At 48.0% G+C, this 25840-nt stretch overlaps 1 protein-coding gene across 1 annotated transcript in view; it reads right to left on the bottom strand.

The window, feature by feature from the left end:
• Nucleotides 1-25840, bottom strand: part of PTPRT (protein tyrosine phosphatase receptor type T) — a 934550-nt gene that overhangs the window by 668654 nt on the left and 240056 nt on the right. The window contains exon 9 of the mRNA XM_032592759.1: nt 17956-18130. Within this exon, the coding sequence (XP_032448650.1) occupies nt 17956-18130 (175 nt within the window). The remainder of the gene's footprint in view (nt 1-17955; nt 18131-25840) is intronic.

Below are 25840 nucleotides of genomic sequence, written 5' to 3'. Positions count from 1 at the left end.
CCCTAGAAAACTAATACAACTGTTGATTAAATCCATACCAGTTAGCAGCCCTGGGGGTGGCATGCGGAAATACCCCAATGACTGCCTTCACCCCACCCTGTGGACTAGGGCCCCGAGTTGGCAGCTACGGCCCTGACCCCACTGTCTACTCACACCTACCAACCAACCTGAGAGGCGAGCCGCTCTGAGCTCACTTTGCAGATGGGACCACAGGCTTGCAGCAGCTCAGGGGCATGCTGGGGTCGCAGAGCTCGTAAGTGGCAGAGCTGGGGTGTGAGTACAGGTCATCTTGTGGCTTCCTCAGGAGCTGCAGGCATCTACACGAGTGGTCCCAGTCCACAAAGCACTTGTGATTTACAAATTAAGAACCCCATTTTTAACACTCTCTGAAATGATCTCACTTGTTAGCTCATTTCCCTTTTTTCTCCTCCTCTGGGATGCAGGCTTCAAGATAATGGAAGCCCTGTCCCCACACAGATCCCTTGGTGTATCCCTTGTGTCTAGAAGATTCCTGGGATGTAGTAGGTGTATAATAACCTTTGCCTCATTGACCCATCATTTAATAGGGTCATTTGGAGAAAGCACCGCCCAGGTATGTATTTCTATACTAGTTTAAGGAGCAAATGGAGCTAACTGCTTGATGTCCTTGACCAGAGAAGGCTCACAGGAAGATGCTGAAGTCACCCATTTGTGCAGCCCTACCCCATACCCAAGGTATCAGAACCAGGGAAGGCACTGTCAACAACTCCATCAGTGTGGACAGGACCAAGATCACTCCAAACGCTTGCGTGCAACAAGGCACTAATGAGCGATGAAAGGGTGACACACAGAGTGCAAGCTCGGCGGGGGGGGGGGGGGTGGTAAGGGGGAGGGAAGGAGGGAGGACAGGGGGCAGGGAAGGGGAACCATGTTTCCCAGGAGGAAATATCCCACCAGAGGGCACTGGCAAGCAGGCAGAGAGAGCCATTTACCATTTGTGACCTTCTGAAGAATAATGAACAGGGCTGGTGTGGAAGCCAGAAAGGAAGTCAGAAAGCAGAGGTACCGACACAAAGACAGACTGGACTCAGACAGGGACAGACAGAGGTATGTTTTTGCTTCTGAAATGGCCATGCAGCACTGCAAAAACTCACCGAAACAAAAGTGCATCATTGTTATTTAAGCCTAAAACCCAGGGACCCAGATTGTAGACCACACCTACTAGTCAATCTTACATCTTCCATGTGCTTGGGCCCTCCCCTCACCACTCCACAAAGCCATAGCAGAGCAGTGTAAACACCAGGGGTGCCCCACCCACACCTGTCCAATTTCTGTCTGTCCAGAACCCCTCGTTAGGGGAAGGTTCCCACCCCACTGCATCTTCCTGGAGCACCTCAACTCTTCATATTCTGCCCTGCTGGCTGCAGACCAGAGCACATGGTTCTGACAGGGCCCTTCTACATGCTACCGGGCAGGAGACCTGGTACAGCACTGGTTATCCACTCAGGCAGGGATGATCCGAATCCTTTCCTGGGATTGACATTCAGACATGGAGAGAAGTAGACTCTCTTGCCTTCGAGGCCGTTAAACTAGAAGGTGTGGGCCTGAAGCTGTAGGCCCCCTGACTTGCCTCCACCATTCCCCATGAGCATGTATGAGGATAACATCAAGGAGGAACCAGGAAACCGGAAACAGAGAAGACAGAACCCTGAGTCCACCACTCGAGCCCTGACATGTGAATGTGCACAGAGGCAGCTCCATGCCTGGGCATCCTGGGGACACATACCAACACCCTCCCTCTGGGCCTGTATCCAGTTACACGTGGATCACTGCCACTCAGCCCTGAAAGGGTCCAGACTGAGAATGGCTCCCCTCTCAATTCTCACCTCACAGCAGCCGCTGCTGAGCCCTCCTACTCTCAATCGTGTCAATAACCACACACTTTGGCAGGACAAGCACGAGGGTGTGGGCAGGGCTGTGGCCTGCAGAGATTTCCACAGAAGTGTCAAGGACCAAGGCAAGGGTGGGATCTACTCCGGCAAAATGGGGCCCACTTCTGAGATGCCCAAGAAAGGCAAGGGGAGAGTCATGCATCTGCCAGACAAAAATAATCCAAAACCAGTGGGTAAATAACTGGCAAGTGGGGCTGGCAGAAATGAGCTGTGCAAACAGTCCTAAAGCCACTTTCTGCTGCCAGAATGTTCTGCCTCAGAGCTTCCCAACAGGCAGGGGGGTGGGGGTGGTGGTGAAGGGGGAGCCAGGACAACGCCTTCAGAAGAGGCAGTAGCCACCAAGAACTTCTTGATGGGGTGGCCAGAGCACTTGCCAGAGCAGACACATCCCACATTCCATTTGGACGCACTTGCCTTGCTGTACTATAACCCCCTTCCCTTGCTAAATCCTCCAAAGTCAGCCATGCCACAAAGAGTATGTGTATATGTGTCAAGGAAAGAATGAAGGAAAATTAAGGAAAGGGGACTGAGTTCCAAATACGGAGGGTATAGAGCAGAGAGAAGATGTAAGAAGTAGTAACTGACATTGAAACCCAGGGGGCTTTCAGTAGAGAGTCATGAAAACCAAAAAGGAACCATAATAAGAATCTCTAGAAATATACAAACATTTGAAACAGATCTCATTCTACCCAAACCTCAAAAGGCATGGTAACCTCTGCTGGCATCCTGGATACAGACAAATTTGGGATTACAAGAGCTCTTCTCAGATCCAACCCTAGGAACACCTGGCAAGGGCTCTCATGCAAAGTCAATGATAGGAAGAATAGATCTATGAGCTGCCTCTCCATGGCTTCTGGAAATGGCAGGGCAGCCCTTGATGACACTGGGGACCAGGAGCTAATCAGGAGTCCTGCTGCCATGGCTGATATGGTGGGGTGGGAAAGGTGGGGACCTAGGCATAGGCAACAGGACCAGGTCCATACCCGGCCAAAGCCTGGGAGGTGGGTATTCTCCAACTCCCTTCATCCCTGCTGCTCACAGAAGTCAAGGAACCAAATCAACAGAGCTTAGGACTCAGCAGAGACAGGCAAAGACATCTGGAGGAGTCACCCTTGTCCCTAAGTCTGCAAGCTTCCTTGGTCACTTAATGGAGTGCATTAGCCTAGCTAGGGAAAGAAAGGTGAGGGGGAAAAGGGACAGTCAGCTCAATTCCCCAAAAGAAAAGTCACAAGGAGGAGTATAGAATTCCTGTGGCAGCACTGCTCAGAAAGCAGGGGCAGCTCGAGATGAGTCAGTCCAGGTGGCATCAGGCAGACAGAATCAGCAAACTCCTCTCACTAGGAGGTCAAATGCAGCAAAGGCCTCTCCGGCCACTGTTGGGCTCCCACAAAATTCCAAGTGTGAAGTACAGCACTGTCCTGATGCCGTGGGTGTCTGTCCACTGTACAGGTGGAAACCTTAGAAGAGGTCTGTAAGCCATCAAGGCAGGAGGGGCCTGAGGAATGGACATTAGTCAAGGCCGGTTCAGCTACTCTTCATTCACATCCCAGCCTAATGAGGTTATGGGTGGGGAGGGGTGGTAAGGGCTCCACACCTCACTCACTCAGGGACTCAGCCTTCTATCCGGAGATGCCACCTGCCTCATCATATGGTCTCCAGTGTCACAACAGGAGGGGAAAAGGCAAGGAGCTAACGCATGGGAGATTCTGTATAGGTCTGGCCTAGAAGGGACACACATCACTTTGGCACACATTCCTTTGGCCATCTGGATGTTTGGGAAATGTAACCTTCCTGCCTCTCCAGGAGAAAAAGTAAATGATACAGAGAACAAATAATATTGTCGCCTGAGTCTTTAACTTCCCCAGCTGGCATGAAGTAAGTCCCACGCTCTTGCCTTCCATGCTTTATTTCACTGAGCCTCAGAAAACGCAAAGCAAATAACATTCTTCTTTCCCTTTTATAGGTGGAGAGACTGAGGCTCCGTCTCTTGTGTGGTCTAATTCAGGAGCAAAAAGGAGACAGAGCCAGGAGTCAAACCAAGCCCTGCTGGCTTCTGAAGTACAGCCTCCCTGTCTGCCCTCAGGAAAGGCACTTTCAACAGCCCGTAAGATGTAGCAAGCAACATCACAGTCCTGTCCCACGGGGCCCCAGCGGTTCCCCTCTCATGCGCGAGAGAGATTAGAAGAGCAAATCACAGGGCACACTCTGCTGCTGATTATCTCCAACAGGAGACTGTCCCTCCCTGAGAACAGAGGACAAGCGGCTCTGCTAGTCAGCGTCTGTTGCAAACCACCAAGCTGAGTTCCATCAGAAATGGGTAGTTCCGCTGACTGGATTACGAGTCACACCTGCCTCTAGATTCATAAACAAGAGACCTGCTACTTGGATTAATAATGAGAAAGTGCTACAAGCACACTTCATTTAAAAGAGAAGATGCCGAACCATAGCCCCACTGCCACCAGGGTCCAGAAAAGTATGGGGAGAAGGATCATATGCTTCAAAAAACAACAATACAAACAAACAAACAAACACATTAAAAAAGCAAAGAAGGGGCGCCTGGGTGGCTCAGTCGGTTGAGCGTCCGACTTCGGCTCAGGTCATGATCTCGCAGTCCCTGAGTTCAAGCCCTGCATCGGGCTCTGTGCTACCAGCTCGGAGCCTGGAGCCTGCTTTGGATTCTGTGTCTCCCTCTCTCTCTGTCCTTCCCCTACTCATGTGCGTGTGCTCTCTCACTCTCTCTCTCCCTCTCTCTCTCGCACTCTGTCAAAAATAAACAAACATTAAAAATTAAAAAGAAAAACGGGGCGCCTGGGTGGCGCAGTTGGTTAAGCGTCCGACTTCAGCCAGGTCACGATCTCACGGTCCGTGAGTTCGAGCCCCGCGTCAGGCTCTGGGCTGATGGCTCGGAGCCTGGAGCCTGTTTCCGATTCTGTGTCTCCCTCTCTCTCTGCCCCTCCCCCGTTCATGGTCTGTCTCTCTCTGTCCCAAAAATAAATAAAAAACGTTGAAAATAAAATTAAAAAAAAAATTAAAAAGAAAAAAAAGCAAAGAAATCCATCTGCCCAGGTGGTGGGGAAACAGAAATTTTCTATCTTTCTAAGAGCCCCGTCATTCTACAGAGCCAGGTCATTTGTTTCTCACCGTTTTTGCAAAGCATTCTAGTGTTTCCAGGGTGGGGGTGTGGGGATACATTTGAAGCCCACCTGTATAATACAGCCTTCTCTTATAACAAAGAGGAAAACTGAGGAAGAGAAAAATAGTCATTGGAAGCTAATTAGCGGTAAAACGGAACCTACCTTACTTCTAAACTAAGCCTCACGGAAGCACTGGTCTGGAGTTCCCTGGATTGGGATGGCAGCACATCCCGGGCAGGGGACAGGACTGTGCGGTCTACAAACAACACAGTGTGGGCATAATGAACCCCACTGATTACTCCCCCTAACTGTTATGATACTGCTTTTTGGCATCTGCATCTTGCTAATTACTCCAGTTTTGTTTTGTTTTTTAACGTTTAAACATGCTGCCGTGGCGAGGACCACTTCTAAATGACTGGTGGTGCTTGCTTTGAGGTGCAAAGTGCTGTGTTCTTCCCCCACCCTCCATCCTATCCACCCCTAACTGGAATCAATGGGCTCCACTGGAAGGTAGAGTGACGTGGCTGGAGAGGTGGTGTGCTGGGGGAGACTGGGCACAATGACAGCTCCCGTGGCCACACTGGGCTGACTCAGACTGCGCACTGGAACAGCCTACCTTATGCGACCAGAGCCCCAGCCCGCTCCCTGTCCCCTCATTGTGCTCTCATGTTCCCTCACATATGACTGGGGTCTTATACTACCCAACAGGGCTATCACTGGTCTTTGAGCTCCTTTCTAACTTAAGACTCAGCCTTCTGGATAGGGTTTCCAAGCTGTCACATGTTGCAGACTTGTTCCCGAGCTTTCATTGTTCCTGAGCTTCCTAGGCCACAGCCCAGGCCATGCCCAACCCCCCCCTTCCTTAACATAAACACACAATTTCTGCCCTCATATGCTATTCTGGAATCTGTAGGCTCTACATCAAGTAACGGTTGGGGAGAGACATTTTTTTTAACCTTTAAAAAAAGCAACCCATGAAAAAAAGGATAATTGTCCAGCCATCAGGCCAACTTTTGGGCCCAGTAGCAGTGGGAAAGGGAAGAAGTATCTTCTCATCTCTTCAGAAGCAGGCTGGAGGGACACCTGCATGGCTCAGCTGGTTAAGTGTCTGACTCTTGATTTCGGCTCGAGTCATGATCTCATGGTTCATGAGATCGAGCCCTGCATCAGGCTCTGTGCTGACAGTGCAGACCCTGCTTGGGACTCTCTCTTTCCCTCTCTCTGCCCCCCGCCTTCTCTGAAATTAAACAAATAAACTTAAAAAAAAAAGTGGGCTATAAAGCTTTGGTTCAAGAGGATAGGCCTGGGAGGCTGCTAATGACTTTTCTTGATGAAACTTGTATCAATTAGTACAATGCTAGCTGCTATAACAAACAGACCCCAGGGCACAGAAGCTTAACATGATAATAATTGATTGTTGCTTAAATAACGGGCCTGTCTGGCAGGCAATTTTTCTCCAAAAGGTGATTCAGGGACCCAGAATTATTCGATATTTGGACTCTTCCACCTTCTAAGGGCTTGGGGTCATCTGTATACGGCCAACTAAAGAGGGAAGAGTAACACTGTGGCTCTGAATGTACTTGTATTCACCTTCCCTGGCTGGAGCAAATCACACGGTCCCACTGAGAACAAGGCAGGTTGGGAAATGTAGTCCTTGGTCAGGCATCTGCTCTGAATCACAGCTCCACTCAGTGGAAGGGGAGGCTCATGTGTTTGGTGCACACAGCAGTTTACTGACCTGGCAGCCAGAGTTTCTCATATTCCCAACAGCGGGTGGTTAGTCTGCACTTTCCTTTTACTGGGGCCCCATGGGTATTTAGGAAAGAAACGGGAGGAGGGGGCACAAGAGCACATCGCAGCAAACCAGAAGTCAAATGTCAATTCTTCAGAGACTGGGGCTCAAACAAGCTGAATCACTTCTTCACAGCCATGTAACTACCTCTGCCTTCTTTCTCCCATATGTCATCCCCCCACCCCTGGCCAGAAGCCCATGGGATTGCACATGAAGTGTAGAGCACCAGGGATAAAAAGACCATCCCATGGGGAGGGGTCGGGGTCACGGTTTCACAACTGGCCCTTGGGGCTGGCTAACTGTTTGCTGTGGAGGCTGTTCTGTACATTGTAGGCCGTGTACAGCATCTTTGGCCTCCACACCCTCCCAGGTATGACCATTAAAAAGGTCTTCAGACACTGCCAAATGTCCCCGGGGGGACAGAATAACCCTAAGTGTAGGGGGCATGGACGGAGGCCATGCATAGCAGTTCAGAGGGGAATTCGGTTCCAAGGTGGGGACAGAGAACATGACCTGCAGCATCCCTTCTGAATCTGGAGCCCATGGTTTAATCGAGTTTAACTGGGCCTGAAACCTGGGTTCTCAGAAGCAATATGCCATGAGTATCTGCCACAGAATAGAACATTATGGAAAATTAGCATTAGAAGAGCCAGAAAAAAAGTCTCAATTACAGTAGGAAGAGGACAGATTTTAGGCAGTGAGACTCTAAGTAGGCTGGGGAATCAGGCTTCAGCGTTCCCATCTGAAACATGGGAGCAGGTGAGGACTCAACAGAACCTCACGTGGAAGATCCAGGGCAGGGTCTGGCAGGCAATAAATGGTCCACAAATGTTAGCTAATGACAGACCTTACAGCTCATTCCACACCCCAGATAATTCTTCCATTTGAACACAGGAGGATAATGTTCCAAGTGAATGAGGATTTAATGCAATTGCCATTTGATTTAATTTCCAAAAGCGTTAAAAGTGTTAACGCAACACATCAGCATGCAGCTGATAAAGTAGTCAAAATAATTCAAGGAAACCAATACTTGTCAGGTTTTATTTATCCACATTTACGCTTTCTTAAAAATAAGCTGGTCTTTGTGCCCATATAGAATACAATATACATAGATTTCTCCTGGTTCGCCTCCCCCCTACACACATATGCTCAAGTTAAGTTTCCCACTTTCTTCCCATCTGTCATTTTTCCCTTCCCATGAAGAGCTAGCAGTGACGTTATGCAAGAAGGAGGGAGTTGGGGCTAAGGCTGGGCAGTTGACAAATGCGGGGCTGATGGCAATTGATGAAGACAAGCATGAACATACGGGCAGCACTTTGTTGACACAGGATGAACATACCCTTGACCCCTTTCTCAAGTCTAGGCGGGTTGGAACAATTGTTCCATTTTAGAATTAGGGAGTCAAGAGGTGACACTCCTAATTCACATAGTTACTCCAAGATTTGAACCCAAGACCTCTGATTTGCAATCCAGGTGTTCCTGCCAAGAGTAGCCATGGCAAACAAACTAACAAACAAACAAAGCAACCCAGTAATAAAAGTTATGACTAAAGAAAGATGAAACTAAGAACCCGAGCATCAGGATATTTTCCTGCTGAGAATGATGGCTGCAGAGAAGATGGAGGTGCTCAAGTTTCTTTGCATAGCATCTTTCTGGAAAGCCAAGGTCAGACGGGATGGGGGGGGGTGGAGATGGGCCAAGACTGACATGAAAAGGTGTTAAACTTGGAGACACGGGCTGAAGCAGGTACACTCGAGTGGGCAGGACTCAGCGGGGAAGGGGGAGGGCTCACCCTGAGACCAGCCTTCCCTTGACCGGCACTAAAAGACAACCCAGAGGTCTCTTTTAAATGACCATCAGAATGGCCCCATGACAGACTGGATAAGTAGCATGGCCATGGCAGGTAAACTGAGACCCCAGACTGTAACAGAGCAGGACAAAGGCCACAGCAGTACTGCAGGGAACTGTAAAGTTTAAAGCTTCCACAGCCATGAAGGAAAGAATGAAGGAAAGGAAAACAAGACTTAAAGGAAAAGATAAAAAGTGGTACCCGTGAAGGGGACGGAACCTGTCCAGAGACAGGAGGGAAGCCCACGGTTCCAACAACAGAACCTTGGAGCAGGAAGGGGTGAGGAGTCACCTGCAATGCTACTGCAGGCTTGTGTAGGGAGCACTGAGGATGATGATGGATATAGCAAGTTCGAGCGCCTTCTACACGCCAGGTATCCTGGACGCAGCAGGAAGGAAAACGTACAGAGCTTCTTCCTTCAGGAGATTATGTAATACGGAGATGTAAATGACAATGGCAAACCCTGATACAAGCTGGGAAGAAAACCCCAGACTGAAACAATGATACAGCTTTACAGGAGGTAGGGAAGGCTGCTATTTTAGATAAGGTACTCAGGGTAGGGAGGCTCTCTGAGACACTGATGTCTGACCAGAGACCAGAGGGAATTAAACAAATGAGCCACATAATTCTTTGGAAGAAAAGCATTTTAAGCCAAGAGAGAACAAACAGGAAGTACAAAGGTCCTAGGGTCACAACTATCATGGTATGGTTCAAGGAAGAGGAAATGGGCCAGTGTGGCTGGAGAAGAGAATAAAAGGACAAATATGGGAGGTGGGGGATCAGGAATCAAAGAGACAGAGGGGCCAGATCTAGAAGCCATGTTAAGAAGCTTAGATTTTATTCTGAGTATGACAGGAACTACTGGAGGGTTTTGAGCAAGCAAATGCCACAATTTAACTTGTTTTCAAACTATCACTCAGGCTGCTGCATGGAGACTAGACCTCAGGTGGCACAAGGGTAGAACAGGGAAAGAGCTGATACAGTCATCCAACTGAAAGAGAGGGAGAGCTTGGTCCTGTGCACCAACTGGCAAACTGACCTGGGAGCCAAATTCAGACCGCTGCGTGTTTTCATAAGTAAAGTTTTATTGGCACACAGCCACATTCACTCATTTACATATTTCCCATGGCTGCTTTTGCCACAACAGCAGAGTTTAATGGCTGCAACAGAGCCTGTATGGCCTACGAAGCTGAAAATATAGACTATCCTGCTCTGTACAGGAAAGGTGTACCAACCCGAACTCAGGTGTCCACAGCAGAGGTAGGAGAGTGTGGCAGGGTTCTAGGTAGACATAGGGAGTTGTTTACAGGGCAGAAGCCAGATTCCAGCCCAGGATCTTCTACCTCAAGCCCACTCTCTGACTGCTGAGCAAAACGGTGCCCCCACCCCCACCCCCAGGTCCCCCTGGCCTCTGAGGGCTGGCAGAGAACAGGAACGGATGCTCCCAAGTCCAGTTCTGATATCGGCCTTGGAAGAGCTCCTGTGGCTGCCCAAGCTACATGCTCAGAGCGCTTACTGGCTCTGCCTCTTCTCCTAGCATGATGCAGCGGCCCTTCACAGCTGCGGTCACTGACCAGGCACAGGCCAACAGCTTCGGTCACTTCGGAAGCCTGTAGAAGCTGCAGGGTCTGGGTAGCAGAAACTGTTGGATCCCACGCTTCCCTCTCTCAGACCTTACTTTGTCAGTGAGTGGGGGCCAACTTCCAACTGTCCTATCTGAATCTAAATGGCTGTGGGCTTTCTCCAAAGCCCCCGAGGCCCCTCCTGTCCTGTGCAACAAGTCTGAAGTACCAGGATATAAATACCCCAGGAACAGCCCTCGACCAGTGACTGGTGGGAGGTAGGGTACAAATATCCCAACTCTCTCACATCGTAGGAGTCTATGCTGAATCCTAGGCTTCCCCAGTAGGAATGAGCTCCACATGGTCACCTGCTTGGAAATGCCCGTCCTCTTCACCTCACCTCCTGACATCCCAAACAAACCTCTTGCATTCAGATCCCTGCCGAGTCTGCTTCTAGGGATCCCAGTCCTGAATGCCCCTGATCTTCACTCCTCCAAATAGGCTGTGCCTTTTACCAAAGCAACCTGCCTGACCAGGGCTTTGCACGGGACCATGGGAAGGGACCAGGCAAGAGGAGAACAGATGGATACAGAGGCCCAGCTTCAGGAGTGTGTGCGCACTACTGTCCACGGAGCACAGACGGGGGTTCCATCAGAGCCCCCTGACTCCTACGGAATAAAGCTCCAATTCTGTCTGGCACAAAGACTCCGAATATATCCCCCAGCCTCTATCTGCAACCTCAAACATGTCACCCACTCATGTCTGAAAAGTGGCCCAGGCTGTCTCTGCTCAAGAGCCTGCCAGGCCAAGGAGCCAGCTCAGAGGGGAGCACTTGAAGAAACCTTCTAGGGCTTTTTCAAACTGTATCAACTGTCCCACCCTCGATTTCCTCAGCTTACATCAATTACAGGGCTACTATATTGAATTTTGTAAGAAATGTATACAAGAAAGAACTCAGTCTCAGGCACCAGCAGGCCTGGCTTTAAATCCTGGCTCCATCACGCACAAGCTGTGCGACCTTGGGAGAGCTACTGAACCCCTCTGAGCCTCTGTGCCCTCATTTGTAAAAGGGGATGCTAACAGCACCTACAGAATAGGGTTATCAGGATTAGTAACACAGGATAGTAGATGCTGAGCACAAACTAAATGGCCATGCATTATAGGCTTGCATGATTCTTCCCAATAAACCATGGGCCTACCACACCATCTGACCCAGAGCTGGGGCTCATTCAGCTCTCAAACAAATGAATGCAGGACCAAGTCTGCCACTTCAGCCATGCAGTCTCTAAACCAGAGGCTGTAAACTCAAATGCCTACAGAAACCAGACTAGTGATGTCAGCAAAATGGGCCACGTGAGTGGCAGTGGTCAACCACGCAGCATGTGCTCCAGAACCAAGGGGCCACACTCACCACTGCCGCCACCGCAGGCTCCGTGTGGCCCGACCTGATGCAACTCCATGAGATCTTTAAATACTCCAACAAAATGTTAGGAAAAAAGACAGTGCAACCCAATAAAGCATTTCTGCAACTGACTTTGAATAATAGGCTGCCTTTGGTGATCTCCATCGTATTTCCAAGAGAGATCTTAAACTTCTATCTTACAGGTTATTGTTCCTTTAAGTAGGACAAGGAAAAATGGACAATGTACTCGAGTAATATCCCTTAAAACAACAGTAAAATATAGGAGCGTCTGGATGGCTCAGTCAGTTAAGTGTCCAACTTTGGCTCAGGCTATGATCTCATGGTTCATGGGTTTGAGCCCCACGCTGGGCTCTGAGTCAACAGCGCGGAGCCTGGAGCCTACTTTAGATTCTGTGTCTCTCTCGCTTGCTCTCTGTCCCTCCCCTGCTTGTGTACTCTCTCTCTCTCTCTCTCTCTCTCTCTCTCTCTCTCTCTCAAAAATAAGCAGTAAAAAACTTTTTAAATAATAGTAAAATATGATTACTGATGGTTACAGATGTAACTGTGTGGGTATCCACTTTGTACTAGGATCTATACATGTATTGTCTCCCTCTCATAATGGATCCAATTAGATACATTCATCCCATTGAACAGATGAGGAACCTGAGGCCTAGGGGGAACACATAATTTGCCCGGAGTCACCCAGATGGGGTGGGGGGGCAGGACTGAAATTGAAGCTCAGGTGTGTTCACATCCAAAATCCCTACTCTTGATCCCATCAAGCTGCCCTGGTAGGAAGTCACATGAGTATTTAAAACAGAACATCAGGGGTGCCTGGGTGGCGCAGTCGGTTAAGCGTCCGACTTCAGCCAGGTCACGATCTCGCGGTCCGTGAGTTCGAGCCCCGCGTCACGCTCTGGGCGGATGGCTCGGAGCCTGGAGCCTGTTTCTGATTCTGTGTCTCCCTCTCTCTCTGCCCCTCCCCCGTTCATGCTCTGTCTCTCTCTGTCCCAAAAATAAATAAAAACGTTGAAAAAAAAATAAAAAAAAAAAAAAACAGAACATCAGGCACTCAGTGCTGGTATCAGACTTCTACTTCTGTTATATGGAGTTGGAAAACGGATTCAAAAATCACTGCCAGCAACAAATTTTTATCTTAGCAAATTTTCATCAGTCGCATACCTGCATAATGTGGACTGAAGACACCTATGTCCTTGGGATAAGCAAAAACATCTTGAAATCTAAGATAGGAGGAAATCCAGAAATGGGAAGAGAATAGTGCATTTGTGAGCACTGGTCCGGAACAGGCAGATTGAGGGACCGGACTATCAATTGTGCAAAACCTCAATTATAGAGTAATCTAATGTATACCCAGGTACATTATCACAATTCAATAAACAGCTCTTCAGAATTAAGTAATTCCAATTTGCTTTCATTTTGATCTGTGTTGCCCTGAGAATTTGATATTACCTACACTCAAATTAGGTGGTATCTTCTGAAGCGCTGATGCTCACAATCCTGGGATAGCACATGAAGCACAAGCCAGCCAGCCATAAACACACCTATTTAGACAGAGACATTACTTGGCACAGTGCACACACCTGCTATGGACACTGTCAGAGGGCACTCCACCCATCTCTGGGCACCCTTGGGCACCGAGGGTCCCTGTGACCTCCCAAATGCAGGATGGCCTGAGTTCTGAACAAGTGCTGCCATGTGGTCAGATGGTTGAGCGCAAAAAGGACCAGCTACTTTTCCTTTCTCCCAAGATTCCTAGCTCACCAGTGGTGGACACAGGAGGGGACCTGGGGCATCTGACCTAGCATGGACCCCATGACCCAAACCCCATGATCCATGACCCAAACTTGTCAACCCAAACAAGCCCACATGTCAGCACCCACTTTTATATCTCCTCCCTCCCTTTCCCCATGATCAGCACATGACTCTATGGGGAGAGACCACCAGTCTCCCTTTGCAGAGGAGGCCTTACATGATTTCTCCAAGGCCACAGAGATAGCAATCAAACCACCACTGGGTCATGCGTCCGTCCTATCCCCACACACCCACCCAGTCCTTCACCATCTCTTACTCTCTTACCTGGGAAATCACACGAACCACGACTGTTTATTTAACAAACACTTCTAAGGGCAACAAGCCAGGCACTGTTCTAAGAACTTCTACATCCATTGTCTCATTGAATCCTCTGGCTGGACACACACCACTCTGAGGTAGGTAATCCTACATCTCTATTCCCAGATGAGCCAGCTTTATCGGAAGAGGCTGATGTTCAAGGTCATAGCGCTGGGACAAGATAGGCCTGGATTTGAACCCATACATCAGGGCACTTTCCTGTGTCTGAACTGGAATAAAATGAAGAAAACCTGGGGGAAAATGTGCCCAGGGCTGGTTTTCCTTCTACGACACATGGCATGGCAGGGGTCAGCTGCCTCCCCCTCAGCACACACCATCTGTGTGATGTGTAAACCAGGAACAGGAAGTTACATTTGGGGAGCGCCATCCCCTAAGACAAGACTTAGCCCTTGAAAATACGTTTGTCTTCTCAAATTTTCTCCATTCCCTGAAAGAAGGAAGATTTAGGTTTATTCCTTTTTTTTTTTTTAATTTTTTTAACGTTTATTTATTTTTGAAGGAGAGAGACACAGAGTGTGAGTAGGGGAGGGGCAGAGAGAGAGAGGAACACACAGAATCTGAAGGAGGCTCCAGGCTCTGAGCTGTCAGCACAGAGCCCAACACGGGGCTCAAACCCACAAACCGCGAGATCATGACCGGAGCCGAAGTCGAACACTTAACCGACTGAGCCACCCATGTGCCCCTACTTTTTTTTTTTTTTTTAAGTGCAAATATTTCAGTACTAAAGTATCTAGCCATCCTGCTCAGTCATGGCCAGGGGCTCCAAGAGGCCAGTGAGTCACAGGACACTTTCCCCCAGATGCTGCCTTCACATGGGTTCCTGGCCAGACATCACTGCTGCTTCTGGGTGTCCCCTGATTTTCATTTTACTTTGCTTGGCAACCGTTAGCTATTTAGGAGTATGTGGGTAAAAAGAATTAAATCCATTTCCCCTGGAATCTGGAAGGTAGTAAGTACTCCACTCCAGAGAGGAGGGGAGCAGTGATGGAGAAAGCAGGAGTTAAAAGGCCAAGTTAACAGCAGCTCCAGAGACTCTTGTCATGAGTTTGCATGCAGTCTGGTTGCCTTCAACACTGTTTTTGACATCATGACACCAGGTGCCAACAAGGTCACAACCCTGAGGCCGTCCAAAGATGGCTGAAATAGCATGAGCCAACACCCAGCAGAATCCCAGCTCTCCCCCTTAGGACAGTCTCTCAACCTGGCTGTGGTTGTTCTCCCCGCTGTAAAATGAATTAAAATAAAACTAAGGTACAGTGCCATAGTTAGGACTAAATGAGATCACATATGTGAAATGACTTCTACATTCAAGGGGCTCAGCTTCTAGCTTGCCACCAACTAAAAAAAGGAAAAATAATGGTTGCTACAAACAAGTGCTATCCCAAAAGGTTTTCTTTGTTTTCAAAAGTTTGAGAGAGCAAGAGCGAGCACATGCACACGAGAGCACTTGTGTTATTGGGGGAAAGGGAGAGAGAAGGAGAGACAGAATCCCAAGCAGGCTCCGTGCTGTCAGCTCAGAGCCCGATGTGGGGCTCGAACTCAGGAACTGTGAGATCATGACTCGAGCCAAGATCAAGAGTCAGACACTTAACTGACTGAGCCACCCAGGCACCTGCCATAAAAGCCTTTCTCAAGATGTAATAAGAGGGGAGCGGGTTGCAGAGAAGGCACACTGTGAAGGAGACCTCTGAAGGAGGACACCCAGCACGTCCCTGAAAAGAGAACAGCGAGCGCTATAGGTGAAGGCACTGGGAGCAGCAGGGCTCCTGGATCATAGTGAGAAACGTGGCCAGTGCACTGTTCCCCCAGAAGCCCGAACCCCAGCCCATGCACAGCCCACAAAGGATCAATCACTGTCCCAATGAACCCTGACCACCCTTTCAAACCAAGGCAATGATGCTTCCCCATGGAGATGCCATCCTCAGTCCCAAAGGCTTTGGGACTTTGGTAACCCACATCTCCTCCTCCACAACTGGGAAAGGAAGAATAAACCAAGCACTTTCTGATTCCAATTGTGCAAAAAGATCAGAGTGCTACACTAGCTGCCCCACTCACTCATCCTGTTACCTCCTTACCGGCCTGGTGCCAGGCACCTGCAAGGTGTGGGCAAGGCCGTGGAGAGAAAGCATGAGCAAACACAGTCTGTTCTCTGGTGGGTCCCCACCGCAGAGCAGGAGGCTGCCACAGGAGGGATATAATGAACTTCTGCAGGGGCGGCTCAGGAAATTACATATTCACCTAGTGCCTGAAAGGCCTGCAGAGGCCACTGTGTTACCAAAATCAATCTTATGGCACCAAAACAGCAGACATATGAGCCTAATGTGATTGAAATGATGCTTTCTTTTATGTATTAATGGCACTCAATGTCAATGATTTTAAGATGATTTTTCCCTCTGTTGATCGTTCTGTTCATGACTGCCTAATTTGTTGATCTTCAGCTTAAGTGTACATGGCATTATGGAGATGAAATGAGTTCCTGCTGAGGCCAATAACTCATTTATGCATCCATCATTCAATAAGTATTTTAAGGTTGAGCCTTTCGAAATGACCAACCGCGCAGGTCAAAACAGTTGAACACTGGCAGTTTTGTATTTGGGCAAACTCGGCACTTGGGCCATGCCCGTGGCTAAGTCTGGGGACCTCGTGAACCATGAACAAAACGAAAAATGCCTCGATTCTCACAGAGCTCGTCTTCTAAAGGGCAAGATGGAGAACTACCAAGAACATGAATAAAGGAAAAATAAAATTTTAAAGTGTGATGAGTACTTTATCACACGTACACAAGGTGACGTGATAGAGAGCACCCAGCAGCACAAGGGCTGGGGACATTCTCTCAGAGAAGATGGCATGAGGATGTTCAGGCTAAGACCTGAATGATAACAATCGGTCAGCTGTGTGAATATCCATCTAGAGTCAGGACAGCCCAGGAGAGAAACTCTCAGACTACAACCCCCAATCTAGGTTCAGGCAAGGCTATCGGTTACATGGGGTCCAGCAAATAGAGGTCAAGGCCCTCACCCCAACCCATACTTTGTCCCAGAAAACCAACTCAGGAGACTTCTAGGGAGTCGATCCAGGTTTTCACTTTCATACCCCCTGGGTATCATTCTACAGCTAGCAGAAGATGAATAGGTTCATTATTTCATTCACTAAGTTATGCTATATTAAAATTTTAATCGGTGAACATAATGCTGGAAAATGAGTAAATCCATACGCTACTTTTTTCCAGGGTAAACTGTCAAACCACTTTTTTGCAAAAGCAATATTACGACACAAAGAAAAATCCATAAAGATGCTCATATTCTTTGGCCCTACCAACTCTACCCCTAGGGAATTCATCCAAGGAAATAATCTGGTTCAATGGAATAAAAATGTTCTCTTTTGGAAGAACTCCATTGAGGTGTTAATTGATGCACAAAGGCAAGATAAAACAAAAACGAAAACACCTGGAATTACCTAAATGACTACAAATAGGGAGGTTTTAAGAAATGGGATGAAATAGTATACAACCATTAAGCATTAAAACAAAGATTATATAGGCTTTCAAAAATAAATGTGATATCCGGCTCCTTGGAGGAAGCAGAAAAGGAAGCAATGTGCATATTTTAATGTAAAGCATGTCAACAATACCTCAAGGTGAACAAGAACAAGAAAATTGAACAGAATTGAATCAAGGCCAGTAGGGTGGGGGTTATTTCAGAAGTCCTTCTGAAATATTGTCATTACATCAAATTTTCAATAAACAATCCCTCAGAAATAATTCTATTCTCTGAACACGGCAATAGAACACAACCAAAACACAAGGACAATGGCTCATTCTAACTTTAAATGCAAAATAAAGCCAAATTTGGAGATGTCTTCCATGTTATAGACCCACAGGCTTGCACAGGTGGACCTTATGAGTAAGACTCAACTTGGAAGAATAATGCAAAATTCCATGATTTTACAGTAACTTCACTTCTTTCTTTGCAGAGTGTGGGAATGGGGGACTGGAAATCTTGTGTCCTTCAAATAACAGAAAGGAGCAGCAGGAGATGAGAACAGGCACCTCAGTTCCTTGCACCGTCTGAGGATGGGGCCACAGCAGCCCCTGAAATCAGGCCTGTGGGAGAAGCACGCGCTGGGGGCACTCACCTTTCACAATCAGCTCAGCGTAGTTGGACACACCAGAGCCACCGTCAGAACGGATCACACAGCGGTACTTGCTCACGCTCCGCTGGGCAGTGTCTGCCACACTGACCGTGGCTGAGAAGCGTCTGTGGTTGACCACCCGGGTGACCATGAGGGCCGTGTCCCTGCCATTCCATTGCTGCAGGACAGAGGTAGGGAGGGGGGGAGAGCAGAAACCATATCATCACAGGGCACCAGGTGACCTCCAGCTGGGAAGCCCCAACTGTCCCCACACCCCTGGGGCCAAGGCTTTCCATAAGGAGGGGTCTCCGTGGCTGGCTTTTGCAAGTGATCTAATGCAGGTATAAACTTCGTTAGGGAGCCGATTCAAGAATGCAGGTGCCTAATGGCAATACAGGGCACAGGCCTTCTCTCAACACCTTGGTTCCTTGCTTGGCCTGCATCTAAGGTTGGCACTTGCCCGCCTTCCTCCCATTTTCCTTCATCTCCTAAGCAGAGCCCACAGGGTTCCCCCAAAGACAGATTCAGGTAAGTTCCTGAAAATATAGGCCCTCAAGTGACAAACAGGCTGGCCCGCAGCTCCATGGCTGGTGCCCTGATAACCACACACAGGCTGTGTCCCCAGGCATGGTGTGGACGGGGCTTCCTGGCATGTCTCCTCCTTGGCATTTGCTGTTTCCCCTGCCTGGAACCTTCTGTCTGCCTGGGGACACTCCCTCACCCTTAAAAACCTATGCTCAGCCCATCACCATCTCTAGCAAGTTGCCCTGTCATACCACCTTCTGGAAGCTAGTCACTCTCTTTTGTATGGTGCAAACCTTCCATGCATTTTTGCTTACACACGTTTCCCACTGGAGACTAGACTATGAGCTCCCCAAGAGCATGACTTTGCCCCTTGCATCTACAGCACCGTGCCCGACCTCCAGACTTGGTAAACGTTTCTAGAATCAAGATGGATGCACAAGCATTTCTGTCTGCACCATGCTACATCTCAGGTGTGATATTCTGAGTTTGAATGAGACCCTTCAACAGCAGCAAGTTAAGATAACTGGTAAGGCTCGTGCGTGAGGAGGCAGCTTGTGTGAATATTTATTAAGCATCTACTATGAGCCAGACCCTGAATCTCTTTCTTAATCCTCCCAACCTTGTGTGACATGTGTATTACTGCTGCTCTTCTTAGCAGAATCCAAATGTCTGTGTGGCTGAGTAAACAGGCAGAGCCAGGAAGTCCCTTAGCCAGCTTTTCCAACTTCAGGTCAAGCGTCTTTTCACCAAGACCCCATCCTCACTGCCTTTATTTAATTTTCTTTTCCCAAAGTAAAATTGAGTGCTTTAATTGTCTAGTTGGATTTCAGAAAACCTTAGGACTTATGGCATCCTCCATGCCCGGAAACTTCCACAAAGCGATCTTCACTTCCTGTCCAAAGTAAATGCTTCCAGCATACTTGTGACCTGCTTCCATCCATCCACGGCCCCATCAGTGATGTCAGAACTGGGATATGAGAGAGGGTAGAGCTACTGTGCTCAGCTGTCCCAAGGGAATGAGATGGCAGGGGAGGGCAGTGAGCAAAAAGCCAAAAAACACAGAGAAACCAAGGCCTCGATCTGACTGGCTCCAGGCTGGACAGGGAGACTGCAGGTGATGGTTTTCTTCTTTTTTACCTTTTGGCATTCTCTGGACTTTCTGCCTCAAATATGGCTTTTATACTTGAAAGTAATAAAATAAGTGGGTTTTTTGTAAAAGCATGGCAGTGTGAGGGGCAGCCATAACCCCCTCCCATTCCAGAAAGTAAGCAACACGGCCGAACAAGAATGATACAAGGCATCCACCGAAGGGAGCACTCATCAGGGCTGAGTATGCCCACCTCCTGCCGCATGCTCTGACACGCTTTTGCAAGAGTTGGAACAACCTGCTCACACCATGAGAACTGACCAGACACCAGACACAATTCCCTCTCCCAAAACAGTGCAGGGAGGAAGTAGAGGGCATTCTGGTAAATGCCAGGAACGTGTCCTCATTTGAGGAAACATTGGCTGAACCCAGGGAAAGGCCTCAGAAGAGATGAGTCGCCAAAAAATTTAACCCATTTTCCTCACTACTGAGCAGGCCCTTCAGACCTGGAAAGGGAGTGACAAGGCTCTGGGTACTTTCTAATCTAACTGACTTACATCATCATTAACACTTTGATCTCTTTTCTTTTTTAAAAAAAACTTTTAACATTTATTTATATTTGAGAGGGACAATGCCCAAGCAGGGGAGGGGCAGAGGGAGACGGAGAATCTGAGGCAGGCTCCAGGCTCTGAGCTGTCAGCACAGAGCCGGACACAGGGCTCGTGAGCTCATGACCTATTACCTCCACTGTTTATGGGAGGAAACTGAGGCTCAGAGAAGCACCTACCTGCCTGGGCTGGCACAGCTTGCAAGTGGCAGAGCTGGGATCTGAAAGCAGGCCACCTGGCGGCAGAGCATGGCCTACAGATACCATGTGTTGTTCAGATGAGGGGTGACTACTCCCCACCCTTCACCCCCTCATTTACAAATGTGGAAGAGGGTGGGTAACGGGCATAGCCAAGATCCACCTATTTGCCACCAATTTCTTGGCTGAGGCAAAAAAAAAAAAAAAAGGCACAGACAGGGTAAACAAAGGGATGTTGTGTGAGGGGGAACAAGCAAAAATGCACAGGTCCCGACAAGACAGCTCATCAGACACAGAGCTTTTCCTCCGACCCCCAATGCTTTGAACAGTGAAGAAATGTGGGGGGATAAGAAGGGAGACACCGAGAGCAAGGCCGGCACATGAACTCTACAGACCATGACTCAAGAGGTGAGTGGAGAAGGAAAAGTACGAAGAAAGAAAATCAACCTCAAAAGAATTATGGGAAACAAACGATGCCATTTGCAGGATTCACAAGGGCACAAGAAGTGAACAGCAGAATCAACAGTGTATAAAAACAGCGATGGGGGTGGGGGGTTGGGCAGGCGGACCACAAAAAAAGGCACAGATAAAAGGACAGGAGGAAGGCAAACTGACAAAGAAAACAGACACCAGACCAGGAAGCACCAAGTGAATAACTGGTACTCCTGAAGACAGAAGCTGAGGGAACGGAAATCAAATCATACCCCAACATCTATCAGCTCACTTTCCTCGGTGAAAATAAGACCTAAATCTTCAGACTGAAATGGACTATTATCTACTTGATAGAATTTATGAAGACCACAACAATTGAGGTACACATTTTACTTCATAAAAATATTGGATGCTAAGGATAAAGAAGTATATAAACATCCAGGGAGGGGCCCCTGGGTGGCTCAGTCGGTTAAGTGTCCAACTTCGGCTCAGGTCATGATCTCACAGTCCGTGAGTTCGAGCCCCGCATCAGGCTCTGTGCTGACAGCTCAGAGCCTGGAGCCTGTTTCAGATTCCGTGTCTCCCTCTCTCTCTGACCCTCCCCCCATTCATGCTCTGTCTCTGTCTCAAAAATAAACATTAAAAATTTTTTTTAAAAAATCCAGGGAAAAAATGTGCTGATAAATAAACAAACAAACCAATCTGATATAAAACTCCTGGGCCACCACTGTTCCCTAAGCCAGGCAGACACTCTCCTGGATGTGACTGGTCCCTCAGGGGTCACAGGTGAGCTCCATGAGGCTAGGTACTTCAGAGAGAGGGCAGGGCTGGAGGTAGGGAAAGACAAGATAGGAAATGATAAGACAAATGCAAGCAAATGCCCAATATGTGCAGCCTTGGGTTGTGATTTCATTTCTCTTAGCTTTGATTTTTTATACCTACGATGGATTTGATATTGGTGCCCCCTTTATGATATTATCATGATGGATAAATGAGAAGGGGTACAAAACAGCACATAAAGGAATATTCTGGCGGGAGCAGAGCTCTCCAAATTTACCATGAAAAGTGGGTTACACAGGATAATGGCTCCCTAAAATGTCCATATCCTGACGAAATGAACTTTGATTAAATTGACTGACAGAGTGACATTAACTGATGGCTTAATGATGGAGGAAGGAGCCATGAGCCAAAGAATGCAGGCAGCTTCCAGAAGGTAAGGGAGTGAATTTTCCTCTAGAACCTCCAGACTGAATGCAGCCCAACCAATACCTCCCTGTAGGCCCTGGAAGAGCCATTTTCCGACTTCTCATCTCCACCACTGCAAGGTTATAAACCTGTGTTGTTTTTAGCCACTAGTCTGCCTAATTTGTGACAACAGCAATAAGAAACTAACACAAACAGCAAAGGGCTGATTGAGTGCAAAACGTTCCTTTTTCATATTTAGTTCAAATTTTATTTTGCTGTAACCTCCAGGATTATTTACTTTTCTTATTAATGATGTCAGCTTCCAGCAGAACCAGAGAAGAAGAAGTGCATCCCCTGAATAATTCACATTTTTCTCTTTAGTTCCCAAACTACCAGGCTTTCTCCCATCGAAGGATAGGAAATTGCAGGTTGTCTTATAAAATCTCTGGAAAATAGGCCTTTTGATAATCACACTTGTCATATTGGGAGCAGACAATAGCAGGACAGGAATGGGCACGAGGGCCCAGAGCCATGATGGGAAATGGCACGGTGATGGACCCCAGGCAAGGAGAAATGAAGGTTAAGTTCAGAGAGATGAACCCAGATGGAAGGGCAAGGAGGTGCTGGACGTCAAGACATGAGCAGCAACCCAGGAGCCGAGATCAGGAGAGATTCTAGAAGACCAGGCATTGTGACAAGCTCAGGGCCCAGAACACGGTGGCAGCATGGAGAAGGGACTGACGCAGAGGGCATACGTAAGCAGCACAGGTTGCAGTCACTGTCTCAGCCCCAGACACAGGCAGAAAAGAAAACACAAGGGGAGAAAACAAGAGGAGGTTTCATCAAACCAGGAACAGACCCACAAGCAAATGAGGTTTGAGTAGGCACAGGGAGGGATGGAGCAGCACGATGCCAAGAACCTGAAATGGACCTCAGCCCAGGGACAAGGTGGGAGAGTACATCCTCCCAACCAAGATGCCAGGTGCCATGTAAATGCACAGGGATACAGATGCTAGGGTGCTAGGAAAGAGGATGACAGAGAAGAGAAGCCAAAGTCCTGGGAAAAGCCAGACAGAAGCAAGGCATGGATGATGCTGGTGGAAGCCTGGGGAAGAATCTTGTCCAGACCCCCAGGTCACCACTCCCGCATGCTGGAAACTTTCTTTCGACTGCTATGGTATTTTGCACACGTAAGTATATCCTTCCTCTGAAATTTCAGGCATACTTCCTTTCTTCTTTCAGACCTACATCCATTATTCTAACAGGGAGTCATTTCCAGCCCCTCCATGTCCGTGGCAATTGGATAAATTTCCCAGTGAGCACTGACAGGGCTGGGCTTCCCAGAAGCAGAGTCTGAGACATGGGTGACCTACCGAGTGCCCTGAGGACAAAGCAGGTAAGGACACAGTGAGAAAAGGAGCCTAGCAAGAATGTTATCAAAACTTAGTCCAGCTTCAGCCTGACTCCATGGGACCTCGGAGCCTTTAAATGTACCAGGGTTGATCCTAGCTTGAGGCAAGGAGCCAGGACTGGTAGCCCATGTCAGTCAGTCACTGGTCAGGACCTGCCAGGTGGGAAAAGGAGAAAATTGTTCCCATTAGCCCCAGGGCAGTTCTTTGGGGAAGGGGCAGCTGTGAGCCTATAGCAGCCAACTGCCCGGTGCCTTAGGACTGGGGGGCGCTGGCTCTTAAAGGACACCATCAAAAACACCAATAGCATCCATTCTAACCCAGCACTTTCCCATCTCTGTCTCCTCCTATGGTACCAGTCAAACACGGGGTCTCCTGAAGTCCCAAAGCCACTGCCTTGAGATTTGCTGGCAGTCTACCCCAGAATCGATGATAAAAAAGCCGGAATGGGGGGGGTGGGGGGGACCAGGCTGAGAACTGACTTCAGAGAACACTCCCTATGTGGGAAAGTTGGAGCACCCCTGCAATCACACCCTACTTCCCCTAAAAGTCAACACATCTCCCAGGAATCAAGAGCTCCATGACTGAGTTTGATAATATTTTATTTAACCTAACAGGATTGTCTGAGCATATATTAAGTAAAAGTCACATTAACGTTTTCTAAGTACAATCTGTGCTAGGCACTGTGTTAACTGGCTTACATGACAGAATTCACTTAATCCTTTAAAAATCTCTGTGAAAGTACTTCTCCAAGGGTGAAGTTCCTGGGTCATCACCATCACCTGAATAGTTGTTGGAAAAGCACATTTTAAAGAGAATCCCGGGGCTGATATCCATTTCTAGATATTGTTTATTGGGGTTGGCAATCTGAGTTTTTTCCTCCTTACATACTCTGTTATTAATTCCAACAAAACAGCAAAAAGGGTAAACTATACACATAAAGTTGAGTATTGAAACACCATGCTTCGTGAAGGACAACAGGGTCAGCATGGAAAAAGCTATGTTCTTAGAATGATCCAGAACACTGGCTCTCAAAATATGGTCTACACATCCACTATATGAGCATCCCCTGCAAAGTTGTTAGAAATGCAAATTCTCTGGCCCCACCCTAGACGTTAAGTCAGGAACTCTAGGGGTGGAGCCATTCTAGTTTGGTTTTGGGTTTTTTTTTTTAAGTATATTTATTTAGGGGGCGCCTGGGTGGCGCAGTCGGTTAAAGCGTCCGACTTCAGCCAGGTCACGATCTCGCGGTCCGGGAGTTCGAGCCCCGCGTCAGGCTCTGGGCTGATGGCTCAGAGCCTGGAGCCTGTTTCCGATTCTGTGTCTCCCTCTCTCTCTGCCCCTCCCCCGTTCATGCTCTGTCTCTCTCTGTCTTAAAAATAAATAAACGTTGGAAAAAAAAATTAAGTATATTTATTAATAGAGAGAGAGTGAGTGTGAGCAGGAGAGGGGTAGAGAGGGACAGAGAGAATCCCAAGCAGGGCTCCAGGCCTCAACACGGAGCCATTGGTAGGGCTCAATCCCATGACCTCGAGATCATGACCAGAGCAGAGAATCATGACCTGAGCCGAAATCAAGAGTCAGACATTTAACCAGGTGAACCACCCAGGTGCCCAGTTCAGTTTTAAACAAACCCTCCAGGTGCTTCTCATGCATGACAAAGCATGAGATAAGCCTTATTAATGCTATTTTACAGGGCACCTGGGTGGCTCAGTCAGTTAAGCATCCTACTGAGGCTTAGGTCATGATCTCATGGTTTGCAAGTCAAGCCTTGCATTGGGCTCTGCACTGACAGCTCAGAGCCTAGAGCCTGCTTCAGGTTCTGGCTCCCCCACACCTCAAAAATAAACATTAAAAAAATGCTACAAGTGAGAAAACCGAGGCAGAGAGAGGTCAAGCAACATGCTTTATGAATAGTACTTCTTAAACTACTGTACATACAAATCCCCTGGGGATCTCATTAAAAAGGCAGATTCCAATTCAGTGAGTCTGTGGGGGAAGAGTCCATGAACCAACCACACGAGTACTAGCATGTCCTTATATGACTTTGCTGAGTGACTAAGTTACAGAGTGGACCCAGGTGATCTGATTCCAGAGAATGAGACTTTAAAATCACATTGCCAAAACACCATCCATATACGACAACACAAGGTTCACAATGACTCTGAGAAAGGAGGGTAGAGTACACAGATTATTCAAAGAACATCAACTGCCATCTTGCAGGAAACGATTGCTCCAGAGAAAACAGTTTGGGAAATGCTGTGACAGAAGCCCAGATGCCTAGCTTTCTGGAAACCTCAGTGGTCTCTAATCCAGAAATATCTATGTGAAGATGCTTTGCCCAAGCATTGTCCCACATTCTTGGCTAACAGACTCTCTGAATACATTATTAAGCAATGGCGTACCTGATATGTTATTAGGTTCAGGTAAGGTTTTCTTAACCCA

Source organism: Lynx canadensis, chromosome A3 (genome assembly GCF_007474595.2).
Source record: "Lynx canadensis isolate LIC74 chromosome A3, mLynCan4.pri.v2, whole genome shotgun sequence".
Classification (NCBI taxonomy): domain Eukaryota; kingdom Metazoa; phylum Chordata; class Mammalia; order Carnivora; family Felidae; genus Lynx; species Lynx canadensis.
This window is presented reverse-complemented; position numbering and strand designations above follow the sequence as displayed.